At 28.1% G+C, this 15,793-nt stretch overlaps 3 protein-coding genes across 3 annotated transcripts; 1 reads left to right on the top strand and 2 right to left on the bottom strand.

Moving 5' to 3' along the window:
• Window positions 1-1,492: 1,492 nt before the first annotated feature.
• Window positions 1,493-6,169, top strand: LOC111683106. The gene is made up of 12 exons (XM_046954901.1): window positions 1,493-1,616; window positions 1,673-2,206; window positions 2,264-2,436; window positions 2,497-2,580; window positions 2,735-2,853; window positions 2,908-3,085; window positions 3,273-3,431; window positions 3,484-3,749; window positions 3,804-3,930; window positions 3,988-4,563; window positions 5,064-5,300; window positions 5,860-6,169. The coding sequence occupies exons 1-12, from the start codon at window positions 1,597-1,599 to the stop codon at window positions 6,117-6,119; spliced, it is 2,733 nt and encodes a 910-aa protein (XP_046810857.1). The 5' UTR covers window positions 1,493-1,596; the 3' UTR covers window positions 6,120-6,169.
• Window positions 6,170-9,128: 2,959 nt separating this feature from the next.
• Window positions 9,129-15,581, bottom strand: LOC111683107 (the record flags this gene model as incomplete). The annotated part of the gene is made up of 4 exons (XM_046955711.1): window positions 9,129-9,158; window positions 9,798-10,148; window positions 12,371-12,600; window positions 15,354-15,581. Coding segments are annotated over 4 exons (822 nt in total), but the record flags the coding sequence as incomplete, so codon positions are not given.
• On the bottom strand, window positions 10,114-12,350 carry LOC111683102 (inverted formin-2). The gene has a single exon (XM_023445135.2). It carries the CDS (start codon window positions 11,862-11,864, stop codon window positions 11,490-11,492), a length of 375 nt encoding a protein of 124 aa, XP_023300903.1. The 5' UTR covers window positions 11,865-12,350; the 3' UTR covers window positions 10,114-11,489.
• Window positions 15,582-15,793: the final 212 nt, after the last annotated feature.

The raw sequence follows: 15,793 nt of genomic DNA, 5'->3' as shown, positions 1-15,793 counted from the left end.
GCAATTTTAAATCCTTTCTTTTGCAACATTGTTTTTTTAAGCTCTTACATGTCTATACATGCTTGGGTGAGGGTGTAGTTTGGGTTGCATACAAACGTTTGATATTGTAGTTTTAAGTTATTTTCTTTTTTTTCAATGCTTTTAAAATGATACTAGTAACAAAAATGTCTTATAGTAGATGATTGAACTAAGAAAAGCAATTTTGTTTCAACTAAATGTTATTGATTGTTCATCATTAAAAAAGATTTTTTTTTCTTTCCTCACTCACTCTCTTTGCATATACATAACAATCTTTTGTTACTGTTTCCTTAAAAATTTCATCAAATTTTAGTTTACGTTTTTTTATTATATTTCGTTAAATGTTGTTTATTTTCGTTTAAAAAAATTACTTGAATAAGAAAAAATATTTTTTTTTGAAAATGTTAGTTCGCAAATAAATGATCTATATAGGTATTTTATTATTTTGCAATTTTTTTGTAAAATTAAGTCATTTTGGTTTAAACTTTCTAAGTTAGTTTTCTTAAAGAAAAGTGTCTGGTCCAAGATAATTTTCTTACAGAAAAGCCTCATGTCTTGCCCAAGGAATTGTTAAACAAATACTTGATCCTTTTTATTAAATTTTTTAAGAATTTCTTTTCCAACTTAAACTGAAAGCATAAATTTTTTAAATTTTTTTTGCTTTAATTTTTCCTAATATTTTACTTAATGTGTTATTTGTATTATTTTATAAATATTTTTTTTTCTAACTCATAAATATTTCATGTTATTTTTTCATAAAAACACTTGGGGAATCTTGATGTGATTTTTATTGGACACAATTTTAAGCAATAAATGTTTCCTACTCTTGACACTTCTTATTTTCCTTACAACTATAATTTGATGTTTTTATTAGAAAAATATTATAAAATATATTTATTTCTGTTTAAAATAACACAAGAAAATGTAATAAAAATTATTTGTATTATTTAATTCTACATAAAACATTATGCAGACATAGTTGGATTTTTTTTGTATTTAAATCATAACAAGTCTCTTAGGTTTAAATTTCAATTTAAAAATTTTTGTAAAAAAATAGCAAATACAAATAAAATTTTTGTGTAAAAAGAAAATATTTGTTGAATATATATTATTAGAACAAATAAAATAAAACACTCTCTCTATTAAAATAAAATGTTTAATTTTCTAAATAAAGAAAAAAATGTTTTAGTAAGAAAATATATTTAATTGATCTCTATGGGAATAAAAACTTGATTAAGAAAATAAGAAGTTTACTTAAAATATTTTATTAATAATTCAGAAAAAAAAATGTTGAGTAAAGTTTCTAAAAAGATTTGAAAAACGTAATGTTTAACAAATAATATTAATCATACGTAGTGTAGTTCATGCTCAAATAAGTGCTTGCAGTAGTTTTGTTTCATTTACTACACCATGTCTATTGGGTTAGCAAACAACTGTTGATTTCTAAGCTGAATTGTTTACTATACAAATACTACATCAATATATCAAGAACAAACGTCAAAAACTAAAATTTTGTCAAACGAATTAAAAAAAAATTAATAACAAAATAAGAAAATTTAAAAAAAAATTGCAAACACTATGGACGATAACTTCATTAAGTATGGAAATCTTTATAAATATCTTTTAGAATAACATTACAATTACAAATTTCCAGTAAAAAAGATGCAGCTACAGAAACAGCAGATTTATCTTCATCCTCATCATCTACATCATCAACGGAAATAGAAAATCGTTCAAAAAGTTCTTCAACTTTGGCTTACAACTCATCGTCTACATTAACTTTAAGAGATAAAAAACGAAAGAAATCTATTGTTAAAGAAACCACTAAAACTGTTAACACAGAATATCCTTTAAAAAAGCGCTATTCTAAAGATGATAATGTATCCACTAGTAGTAGTTTTAATTCTGAAAAAAGTTTAAAAAATTTACATTTTCCAATTATAAAACATAAAGAAACTTCAACTTCCACTAAGGAAATTGCTAGCGATTCTAGCTATGACACCGTTACGAGCTTTTCAACTTTAACTGATATTAAGGAAATTTCAGCGACCACGAAATCAAAAGACAATCGAATTCAAACAAGTTTATCTCTGGATCCTTCTACCTCATCAACCTTAACTTCCACAGAGACTCTTACCCCAAAAACAACAGCTAAGGAGGAGGAAATAATGGGAAGTATAAGAAAAGTGTAAGTTGATTTATTCATTTCATATATTCCACATTCTAAAAATATTTCGAATTTCAGATCATTAAAAAAGGATTTAGTTTTGGATACAAAACAAACAAAAGAACCAGTTTCAGAACAACCCGTTAAAAAAACTTTATTTGTGGAAGATTCTGAAACTTCTGCTTCGCTAAAGACTGATAGTATAGATCAGCATAGAGAAACACCTTTGAGATTTGTTGAGAAAGATACGGGTACGCTTTATAAATCTTTTATGTAAAAAATAGAATTTTGATAATTTTTTGAATCTTTAGAACCTGAACCTTTTTTAAAATCCAGCAAATCGAGGCATGTTAAAAAAGTAACAAGTTCAGAAGAAAGCGAAAAAGAGAGACCAGGTACTAAACAGACATGTTTACTTTAAGAAATCTTTACCACAATTAAATTTTTCAACAGACATGTTTACTGTTCCCAACTAAAAGTTCTCCAAAATATATTTAAATTTTGAAATTTTGAAATGTACCACAATAACTACAAACGTTTTCATTTAAGCATTTCTTAAATCCAGCAAATCTCAACATGTTAGAGGCGCTCCCACATATGACGACGACGATGATGACTCTGATGATGATCAACGAGAAAGTACTAATTTACAAATGGGACATGTTTTCGTAAGACAAAAAAATAGCGAATTTAAATAGAATATTAAAAGAAATTGTTTATAGGTTTACATGGTCATTCCGCCAGATGGTGGCTATGGTTGGCTTATAACTTTTATATCATTTTTATGTCAAGTAATAGTTGATGGCATAATTTTCTCTATTGGCATTGTCTTACCACATATTGCCAAAGATTTGAATATACCCGGTGCAAATGTGGTTTTGGTGGCTTCCATGCAAATTGGTAAGATTAATATTTTCTTTCCAAAATAGTTTTTTGTTTATAAGAAATAAAAAATTCCCATTAAATTGTAATATTTGTTTCACTAAGGCGTATGAGTATTGCATTTCATATTTAATATTAACCATACGTACTGTTGAATAATTTCTTGAATAATAATATATATTTACTTGCATTTATTTTCTTAAAGGCTTCTATTTTTTGTCCGGCACAGTTTCGAGCGCTTTTATTAACAAATTTGGTTTCCGTCCGGTAGCCTTGACTGGTTGTCTACTGTCCATAACGGTCCTTACCATAGCCACCTTTAGTGTCAATCTTCCCATGATGATATTATTTTACAGTATTTTGGGTAAGTTAATTTATAACAATAAAGTCTTACTGCTAACTCTTAAAATTTAAAGGTGGTCCTAGTCTTAGCATGATTTGGGTTTCGTCTCAGCTTATAATTGGTTACTATTTTGATAAATATCGTCCCATAGCAAATGGTGCCTCCTGTTCAGGAGCTGGTGCTGGTATAATGATATTTTGTTATATGAATAGTGTTTTGATACCAGAATTGGGTTGGCGTAATTTAATGAGAGTTCATGTGGGATTTTTAATAGTAGTTTTATTTATGACTTTGACATTTATAGAGGTGTCACCCACCAGAATAGGCAAAGTAAAAGAGGTATTATTATGAATAAATAAAAAAAAAAGAATAAAGAAATATTGGAAATTTTAGCCTTTAGCTGAAGACACTGAATCCGAGTCATTTGACCTGCTTACGGGACTTACACAATATTCAAGATATTCCATAAAAGTTGATGAACAAGAATATTCTCTAGATGAACATTTCGAAAACATATTGGGTAAATATTATTCTTTTCTAAAAATTAAAAATATATCTATTAATTTATCTTATCAAGAAAAAACTGAGGAACCCAAAGAGCAAAAACTTTCTGCTTGTCATCAGTGTTTGCAAAAATGCTGCCCCTCCCTGCAACGTTGGTGGGAAAGGCGCCGCGAAGAAAAAGCCAAAGAGGAGGCCACCAAACGATATGTGATTAAACAAGATCTTATAGAAAGACAAGATCTTTTCTATATGGGTCCCACGGACCACAAAATAGAACAACAAAAAGTAGAAGAAATATTGCAAAAACGTTTATCTAAACGTGCCAGTGTTGGTGCTAATCATGCAGATAGATTTACTATAACTCTAGAGGATTTTGATAACAATCAAAAAAGACTAACTGTGATTAGTGCCATGACAACGAAGCAACAGAAAATGAAGGAACATCGATCCTATAAGGAATTGAAGCAGCAAGAAAAATATCCTTTATGGGCATTTTTGTCTCCTAAGAATTTGATTCACTCAAAGATACGTAAGGCATTTAGTTTGCTTTTTGATTTTCGTTTATTGGCGATAATGGAATTTAGAGTTTTATTACTGTCGGCATTTTTATTTCCCATGGGTTTTAATATACCGTTTGTATATTCAACAGGTAAGTGGACCATGAGACTATAACCGTAAAGCTAAAATTTGATATTTTTTGTAAATGGCAATTTGAACAAATTAACCTCTTATTTTAAATAGTTAATTAATATAATAATTTTGTAAATTTTATATTCTTAATTAACTCAAGTATGTTAAATAGTTAATTAACTTGAGTTGTTGAAATTTAAAATTCTTTAAAGTTTTTAAAATGGTTCTTAATTTAAAACTCTTAAAGACTTGTCTTCAACATTCCAATAAACATTGTATTACAACTTACCTTAATGCATTCCATTCTAACAAAAGAAAACTTTGTGCTTAAACAAGTGGCTATTAAACCCTGCACCAACTATGTAACTGCATTCATATCTATCTATCTCAAGCTGTACACCAGAATGTTTTTTTTGTTTCTTCACCAACAACATTTTTGTAATAGTTTTGTGTCTGTTTTAATTTGTCTTTCATTTTGTGTGTTCTAATTTTTTTCTTCATCTTCTTATTTTTGGTTAGTGCGTGTACAAATTGATGCATCTTTTGCCAAGCTAATTTCACCCACCATTGGTTTTTCAAATTTTGCTTTTCGTATTGCATCTGGTTTTGTTGCATTCAAATTTCGTGAATATACAACTTATATTTGTGGTGGTGGCATGGTTTTTGGTGGCGTTGCTGTTCTCATAAGTGCCTTCTATGGTCTCGATGTGGTTTGGTTTCAATTTCTGTATGCCATGTGCTATGGCATAGCTCCAGGTAAGTTTTACTGCATCCATTACAAAACAAACACATGAAATTTACAAAACACAACTTCTTGCTTGTGGTAAAAATTTTTACGAAAATACTCATTCCAAGTGTTCATCAAGCTGGTTTTTATAAAAACCTACAAACGATATATGTACATACATAAATACAATCTCATTCCACCATCATTACCATCACAATCATCGTCAACAACCTGCATTTTAAATTTTCTCTCATTTACACACACACACACTCGTTCTCATACAAATGTTAACCGTTATATTCATTGAATAAATGACCACAGGCAAACAGTATTAATTATGCTGCTTCATAATGGTTTGCATATCTGTATGTTTCAGTAATTTTGTATGTGTGAGCATATGTTTATGTATGTTTATGAGACTAAGTAAACGTATGCAATTTTAATTATATTCCATTTTATGTTTATTTATGTATATTTTTTTCTCCGATTGTTACATTTTCTTTCTGCTGCTATCAGTGTAAAATTGTTATTTTTTCATTTTCTACATGTTTTATTAGCTGCTTCTTTCATTTCCATTTCGTTTTTCAGCATTCTATTCTACTTTGCGTGCCATTATCTATGTACGTTCATTGGGCCTGGATAAGCTAACAAACGCCTTCGGTTTAACGGCTTTGGCCATGGGTATGGGTGTCTTTATTGGTACAACAGCTGGTGGCATCTTAAATGATTTCACCGGCAGTTACACAGCCTCATTTGTGTTTGCTGGAATTTGTATTTGTTTATCGGGTGCCTTGAAATTGATATTGCCCTATTTAATTAAACTCTCAAAAGATAAAGAAAGAAAGTGAAAAGCGAATTAAATAAAAACGAAAACGAATAAAAATGAGGTAATAAAATAAAATAAAGCAAAGTATTGGGCAAATTAAAAAAAAACTTATTAAAGAACCTGTACAAAAATGCAATTCAATAAAATAAGTAATAACTTTTTAAATATAAATTATAAATAATTATTTTTTCGTATTATTTTAAGAGTTTGTCTAGAGAATTGACTTGTTCAGTTTTAGTCTAGTTCTAGTTCAGTTCTAATACACTTCTAGTTCAGTTCTAGTTCAGTTCTAGTTCAATTCAAGTTCAGTTCTAGTTCAGTTCTAGTTCAGTTCTAGTTCAGTTCTAGTTCAGTTCTAGTTCAGTTCTAGTTCAGTTCTAGTTCAGTTCTAGTTCAGTTCTAGTTCAGTTCTAGTTCAGTTCTAGTTCAGTTCTAGTTCAGTTCTAGTTCAGTTCTAGTTCAGTTCTAGTTCAGTTCTAGTTCAATTCTAGTTCAATTCTAGTTCAGTTCTAGTTTAGTTTTTGTTCATTTCTAGTTCAGTTTTACTTAATTTCTGTTTCAGTTGTAGCTTCCGGTAGGTTAGTCTGGTATACCGAAGGTGGTTCGATTCCCACCTGAGACACTGATTAAGGAGCGTACAAACTAAGTAAATATTTTCCGAAGTTTTTTTTAAAGGTTTACAGATTTAACGCTATTATCTTACCCTTGTTTTTCTTTGAAATTCCATTATTACTTGAAAACGAAACTTGTTTTTGTTTTATTTTTGGTATTTTTATTCTAATTTTTATTTTTATTATTATTTTATACAAAACATATTGATATAATTACATAAATTATAAGATTTTTGTTGTTTGTTTTTAACTTACATTGTGTTTTTTTCATATATATTTTTTATTTAATTCCAAAGTTCTTTTATTTTGTTAATGTTTCGCAATAATTTAATTTTTTTCAGAATAAAGATCCATTATATATATTCATTTAGAAATAAATTTATATAATTGCTTATGTAATTAAAGATAAAAGACTATGTTTTGCTGTAGAGTATTTAGATTGAAAGACCGATGTATTATTGCTATTTTAATGATTTGTTACTCAAAGAAAAACAAAAGTGTGTTTACAAAATAATAATATTTATGTGGTAAAATGTGTTTTTTTTTATTTTGTAAAACTCTTTACAGACCTTTAGGGACATTTGTTTTATAAATTCCTGCAAGGCTTTTTTGTTTAATACTAACATCTATGTCAAATGTTTATTTATTTTGTTTGCTCATGTGTTAACCGGTGTTTTTTTATTTATTTTGTTTTTGTTAAATTGTTGTTTAGAGTTTATCAACTGATTGATTGCATTTCAATATTTTCAATTAATTAGTTTTATTCAGCATAGAGTTTAGTTTTGATCTTGATTTTATTTCTTTTTTATATTATTATTTAGTATTTATGTATATTTCTGTTTGGTTTATGTTTATGTATAGAGTTACAATATCTACATTTGTATTTTAATGCAGTTGATTTTGGTTTATATTATTTATATAGTTTGAGGGGTCTGGGGATTTTGGGGATTTTTAGCTTATAGTGCTTTTATTTAAGGCTTAAATTACTTATGTTCTAGGTATAATAATCTTTGCATTTATTTGTTTTTTAATATATGTATAAAATAATAACTTTTTATGTATTTTTTTACTTAAATTACGTTTTACCTTGTTTGATTTTTGTAAGATTTTTTTAAAATGAAGATAAATAAAAATTTGTAAAAAAAATTAAACTTTCTTAAGAAAACGTAAAAAAGTAAAATTGTATGTTTTTCAGGGATTTTAAAATATTTATAAAAATTATCACTCTGATCATATTATGTAATAAACTATCTCTTTGTTTAGATCCAGTAAATAGACAAAAGTCAGCCAAAATACCACAAAAATTAAAATTGTGTTTAAAACAAAACTATGAGCTATTTTGCTTTAACATGTACATAAACTTACACACACAGGCTTAAAATGTAAATTTTATGGTCAAAGAGCTCATATGTCCATCTCTTTAACGAATCCTGTTTTAAAATTGAAATGAAAGTATGTTGTCCATATCCTACAGCTTTAATTGCTGTTCATTGCTTTAGAGTCATTAAAAGAAAATTTTCATTTAAAAGAATTAAGAAAAAACATTTTCATTTATTTCTTTTTTATAAATCTAAATAGTTTTGTAATATTATTATTTTCTGCACTTAATTAAATATACAATTTCTTATTTTTTTTAATTTTTTATAGATATTTTTTTTATTTTTATGAAAATATTTGATTTAATTTATCTCTCTTAATTGTAGCTTAGTTTTTTTACACTTAGTTTTAAATTATTTATTTTATTCTTTTATATATATTTTTACTTTTTATTATTATTACTTTTTTGAGGGGTTTGCATAAACAGTTTCTCTTTAAAAAACTGTTTTCATTAACACATTTTTATTTATTAATTTTTTCTTTTGTTTCATCATCTGCTTTAAAATCAATTTGCTTGTTAGGTTTTTTAGCCAATTTTAGTTTTTGTTTAAATTTCATCAAAATTTTGTTGGTTGTTTTAATATAAAGTTTGTTTAAATATTGTCCATAGTGTCTGTTTTTTAAATATATTTTAATGTTTTTGTTGGAGTGTGTAATGGTAAAATTTATTTTAAATTAAAATTAAAAGAAAATAAATCAACATTTTCTTTAAAAAGAAATTATTGCACAAAAATATAATTTTGCAATTTTTTTGCAATTTTTGTTGTTGTTTGTTATATAAAATTACATTTAAATTATATATTTTTTTACTGTAAACAAAACTTATTTAGTGTTTTTTTGTTCTATAAATATTTTCCTTTTTTTATTGATTTTATTTTCTTCTATTTTATTTATATGCAGTAAAGTTGTTGGTTTATTTGTATTATTTTTAAATTGTTTTATTTTTTTATTTAAATTAATACATTTTTTTGTCAGAATTATTATGGTTTGATAATTTTTTTATTTTAAGTTAAAAAATAATACGCCTTATTTAGAGGTTTTTATGGTTGAGTTTATATATTCATGTATTAGACCTAAAAAGATGTATAAAAAATGCAAAAATTTTATTTAATAAAAAACTAAATTAAAATTGATTGATTTATAGAAAAAATGTATTTTGTTTAAATGTATTTAAATTTTTTAATTAAAAAACAAGTAGGACATATACAAATCAATAAAAATTGATATGATCCAACAAATAGTTTTTATTAATTATATCTTATGTACTTAAAAAAGTTTATAGTGTAGTCTATAGTGTAGTCTACAGTTTTGTCTATGGTCTAGTCTATAGTCTTGTCTATAGTCTAGTCTATAGTATAATCTATAGTCTTTTCTATAGTCTAGTCTATAGTCTAGTCTATAGTCTGGTCTATAGTCTAGTCTATAGTCTAGTCTATAGTCTGGTCTATAGTCTAGTCTACAGTCTAGTCTATAGTCTAGTCTATAGTATAGTCTATAGTATAGTCTATAGTATAGTCTATAGTATAGTCTATAGTCTAGTCTATAGTCTAGTCTATAGTCTAGTCTATAGTCTAGTCTATAGTCTAGTCTATAGTCTAGTCTATAGTCTAGTCTATAGTCTAGTCTATAGTCTTATCAATAGTCTAATACATAAACTAGGTTATAGTCTATATTATCCTCAGTTGATTTATATACGGAATATCTCTACTCACCAATTAAAATAGGTCTCTGGTTTATGGCAACCCTTTTCGGAACCACACCATTTTGATTCTTTTAAAGGCGGACATGGACGGCCACCACGTTTACCATGCTTAATGACTTTACGATATCGATGCATTTCACCAATGCCACATGATTTACTGCAGTCCGACCACTCGGACCAATGACTTACCCGACAATCGCGTGGACGTTTCGTGCGACGCCGACGATTTGTAGTGGCATGTAGCAATGTTGAGGACTGTGATGATAACTCATTACGTCTATAACTGTCGGCTATATTTTGCATAATAGCCTGTTTATCATTTTTGGGTATGACCCCAGTATTTGCTGAGGAAGAATTAACCCTGAAAAAAGTGGTAATGTAAAATATAAAATTTATGTTAAAATGAAAAATTTTAATTATATGTATATATATATTTTTTTAGAACACCCACAACAAAGTTTTATATCAAAGGTGTCCTTGTCCCTATTACCACTTAGTTGTATTATTTATGTTTGTTGGTGTATTTTTGTGTAAGTTTGCTTGAATATCAAAAATAATTTCCAATTTTTCAATTTGCATTTTTTCTACTTTCTTTCTTTGTTGTTATTCTAATTTTATTTTCATTTTTTTTTTGCACTTGTTTGTATTGCATTCACTGTTATATGCATATTCATGCTAATTTCTATTTGACATGTATACTCTTGTTTAAACGTGCATATCTTTGTCTGTCCACTGTGAGTGCATTTAATATATATGTATATGTATGTGAGTATGTGTGCCAGTGGGTGTATGTATGACTGCATTTCAATGTTCGTTTTAATTCTCTTTCTCTAGTTGCAACAGCATGTTTCTTTTTTTCCACAGCAAGTTTTATCATTGAACATGTTCTTATTTTTTGCTTTAAATACCAGAGTGGAAATGGACAATATAGTGTCGATAGTACTTTTTTGATACCTTTCACATAGCAAAATACAGCAAGTGTTAGTCACATTGGATTTTCCTAAATTTTCCAAAACATTTGATAACTTTAAAGTACCTTAAAATTTTTACTAAAACAAATACTGTTTTGGTACCAAAACGGTACTATTTTTTAATTTAAATGGAATATATGTTTAATTTTCTTTTCTACCCAAATTGAGTCATTTGTTTATCATGTTCATTTTGCAACATAATATTGTACCCAAAAAAACTGTCCCAAATTTGATTGGGTTCTAACATAAACATTTTGCATTTGTTGCAGCTTTTTATACATTTTTATAACAATATTCATATGAACTCCCATTTATATTATACAAAAAAGGCAATGACTACAATTGCATGTCATTTTTATATTGATGCCTCAAGGTATAACTTCTAAATTATATTTTTCTATGGCAAATGTTGCCAATATATACAATCATGTGCTTTTTTTCGTATACTTAAATTGCTTTTTCTAATTTCGTATTAAAGAACAGATAGATGATTCAGAACAGAACACATAAACTTAAGTTATTAACAAACACATTGCCACAATAGCATTATTGATGAAAGTTTTATTTTCAGCTTTTGAAATAGATTTTTTCACAATTTTTTTTTCTTAAATTGAATTTTATTAAACTAAAAGTAAAGTAATACCACAAATTATAATGTATATACACATCACATTACACTTACAACATAAATTACAACTACAACTAAATGTATATAAAACAAAATCAAATTTTCACAATATAGTGCAACAACCGCCGCTAGTATATACGACCGCCTGAGGACGTGGAGGTTGATTAACAATCACAGATGCCTGGGATGGCTGAGAGCCTACAACTACTGTTGATGATGGTGGTGGTGGTGGTGCACCACCTCCTACTACTACCGTTGTTGAAGGTGGTGGTGCCATAGAAGCACCTATTATTAAAGGTGGAGGAGCCATACCACCTACCACAACAACTCCACCTATCGGCGGTGGTGGTCTGGTGTTCACGTTTACATTGACTCCAACTGAAGGACCAGGTCTTGGTGGTGGAGGACCCCAACCAGGTGGACCTCTGTTATAGGGAGGTGGTGGACCACCAAAACCGACACGGCCTGGAGGAGGCATAGTGTTAAAAGGGAAGTTTTTTTGAATTAAAGATTTTCCCTTAAAAGAGAAAACCTACTTTTAACGTTGACTGCTACGGACAAACTGAATTTGTTTGCTTTTGTCATTTGATCACATAAATTTGGGGTACTTTTTTCATAAAATATCTAATTAGATAAGAAAACTTACAAATCAATCAGTTAGTAATTATGTGTGAATAAAAATTATAAAAAAATATTTTTGTTCAATATCTTATCATTTAAACCCAGACTTAGCTTAGGCAACCTGTTACCCTGTCACTATTTTCATTTAATTGTTATCAGTCACATAGTATTGTTAAGCGTTGTGTGTGTGTAAGGCATTGGTCAGTAACCATTGCTATCAGTATAATTCTAATGAGAACGGAAATAAATGCGAGAAATACAACCTAAATATTTTTTATCTTTTCAAAATGTTTGCATTATATACTGATTTAGAATCAGCATGACTTTCATATTTTATTATCTATATATTTTGTGAGTACTTACATGGGATTCATTTTCTCCAATAACTTCGAGCGTATACGATCTTTTTCAGTAACTCTTGTTGGTGGTGGTGTTATTTCATTTTGTCTCTCACGTTCTATACTCGCCGACAATTCATTATTCATTTCCACATGATTGTGTTCCATCTCCAAATGGGTTTGTGTCTGTACTGTCTCATATTTACGATCATCCTCGGCAAAGTTGAAAACTTCACTCAATTCATACTCTTTGAGCTGAAATGATAAAAGACAACACATAAATGCATAATTTATTTAAATTTGTTAACAATCTAATTGAAAACGTGGGGAACTAATAATTATTCTCTCCAAAAGGAGCCTGGCATTAATTATAGTTTTATTCTAGTTCAGTTCTAGTTCAGTTCTAGTTCAGTTCTAGTTCAGTTATAGTTCAGTTCTGGTTCAGTTCTAGTCCAGATCTTGTTCAGTCCTAGTTCAGTTCTAGTTCAGTTCTAGATCAGTTCTAGTTCAGTTCTAGTTCAGTTCTAGTTCAGTTCTAGTTCAGTTCTAGTTCAGTTCTAGTTCAGTTCTAGTTCAGTTCTAGTTCAGTTCTAGTTCAGTTCTAGTTCAGTTCTAGTTCAGTTCTAGTTCAGTTCTAGTTCAGTTCTAGTTCAGTTCTAGTTCAGTTCTAGTTCAGTTCTAGATCAGTTCTAGTTCAGGTCTAGTTCAGTTCTAGTCAGTTAAGTCCAGTGAAATTTCGAGTATATTTTAAACTCTCAGCTAATCTTCGAATGCTCATTTACAAAAAAGTTTGACTTTTTCTATAGAAGTATAAGGAACTTCAAACTTACTTCCTTTATAGAGTAACATAAATTTTATGAGCTTTGGTTTTTTCCTCTAAACAATTAAGTCTTTTGTATTTCAGCAAATTCACACAATTTTCTTTTTAAACACACATGGAAAACCGACAATAATTCAAAAATGTTTTTAAGATAGTCTTTACACATTTCCCAACATTATTCATTCTTTTGTTAAATTTTCACAACAACTATGCAAGATATTTGCTAGTAAGTATTTTCATTCTCATTCAGTACTTTTGTCACAAAAAGGTATTAAAAATCATAATCCTATAAATATGCAAGCGCATACCAAAAAAAAAAATTAAACGGAATTCCTTTGAACAGTTTCATTTCAAAAGATTGACAACAAAGGTAAAGATTTTTAAGGTATTTATGCTATTAAAAAGAACTATGGCAATTGATATGTGTAAATTAAGCAGAAATTTGCTTTAAACCGTTTTGTAAACTGAGCCAAAGAAGTCTTACAATTAAGGTATTTGTTATACACGTTACTTTTAACACTAAAGAGAGAAAATGTTTAACATTTTTCTAGATTTTTATTGCTTGACATAAAAGAAAACCTTTTCGTTGTTTATATATTATTAACCTTCTTATAGATTTACACTTAATAAGTTTTTATTGTCATTGTATTGTGTTCTTTTTTTCATAAATATTTTGTTTGTTTATTTAAATGCCACAACCATTCTGCTCTATTAAATTTTATGTTTAACAATATAAAACAGAATACAATTTCATTTAACGGCATATTTTTTTGAAAAAAAAAACAAAATACAAATAAATAAACAATTGCAAAAAAAAACTGTGTAAAATATTATTGTATTATTTAATGTATAATTTCCTTTTTGTGTTTATATGTGAATTTCCTTTTTTTATTTCCTGTTATAAATTATGACTTATTTCCCTCTCTCTCACTTAGGTTTCTTTGCTAATAAACATGGCTCCCTATAGTAGACCTCAAAATGTTTCATTACGCAGCCATTAGAAACAAAATAGAAACGGAATTTGTAGATTATTATATTAATACAGAGATGCCAGACGGCAAATATAAATATTTTAATGAATACGAAAGTAAAAGTTTAATATAAATTTTTCACTTTCTCTTTATTTCAGGCTAAATTTCCAACTAATGGGCAACTCTTCCATGTATCAGGCCTAAATACCCATTAATTTTGATATTGTTTTTAATGCGTAAACAGGAAACAAAAACATGATTTGTATTTTGTAAATTACAACAAAAAAAAAATATACAAAAATCACAGCAATATTCAGAAAAAAATCTAATTTATATGAATGAGCCTGCTTATGGCAGGCACCCACAATTACCGGCACTGTGTGTGTTTGGAAATAGAACGTACACACACTCACGTAAATGAAATGAAAATTTTTATTTTCATAGTAATTAAGTAGAATTCTTTTTCCCCATTTCCATGAACAAAACATTTAAATATTTTGTTTTATTTTTCCTATTTTTCACTCTTTCCACAATTCTGGCACTGGAGTAAGTTGGTAAAAAATAAAAATAAATTTTGACATGATTTATAATGATATAAATCACTCCTATGAAATGGTGAAGAAGTGTGTAAATGGGAAGTATAGACACTGTACATCTTACATATTAATATAAGACTTTGAATATATATATACATCTATGGTCAATGCCGATCTCTATATACACAGTTATCAAATATACATACATATGTATGTAAATACTAACAAAAACTCAATCGTTACTTGGTTAACTTTCCCCAGTTTCATTTTACTTATAATAAACACCATTCATAATTCAACTTTTCCGTGATTGTTTCCACACCATACATTATACAACAACTCCATTCTGTTCTTCATTAATGGTACAACTTGATAGAAAGCCACTGATTTCATGTTAATGAATCATTAGTATTTCTAATACTTTTTCTTAATGATGTTGTTAATTTTCAACGAAGCACTTAACGCGCACACATAAATACAACCCCACACTTCCCCATAAAACTCCTACATTTTGTACAATTTTGTAGAAGAAAAAAATCCACAAAATAAAAACTAAAGCGGAAGTTTAGCTAATTTGTTTATAATTAAGTTGTGATGGAGTTTTTGAGGCCCAAAAATCAACGATTACAGCAGTTGAAACCACAATTACTTGTCTATATTACATATTTCTGAATGACTCACCTTTATAAATTGAAATGTTGCTATTGGCGGTAAACGTTTACTTTTCGGATAAAAGAAACTACCAGCTGGATGAGCTGGATAACGTGATGTTATACGATAGATAACACCCTGCGGTGAGGTAGGCCAATTTGGTGCCGTAAATGTGAAACCATTATCCGTACCAGCATCTAATGGATCCATTTCCACGGTAACAGTGTCAATCCAAGAGCCACCCACACATAGCTGAAAATAATTAAAAAATATATAAATGTTTAAATTCCTGTTTAAAAAAAATACGCAAGCATTTCCTGTTTCCAGTAAAATAAAAAATGTAAATAAATTTAGCATTTTTTGTTGAACTAGAATTGAACTAGAACTGAACTAGAACTGAACTAGAACTGAACTAGAACTGAACTAGAACTGAACTAGAACTGAACTAGAACTGAACTAGAACTGAACTA

This window comes from Lucilia cuprina, chromosome 6 (genome assembly GCF_022045245.1).
Source record: "Lucilia cuprina isolate Lc7/37 chromosome 6, ASM2204524v1, whole genome shotgun sequence".
Taxonomy (NCBI): Eukaryota; Metazoa; Arthropoda; class Insecta; order Diptera; family Calliphoridae; genus Lucilia; species Lucilia cuprina.
The sequence above is the reverse complement of the archived record's forward strand: the minus strand, read 5'-3'. Positions and strand labels throughout refer to the sequence as shown.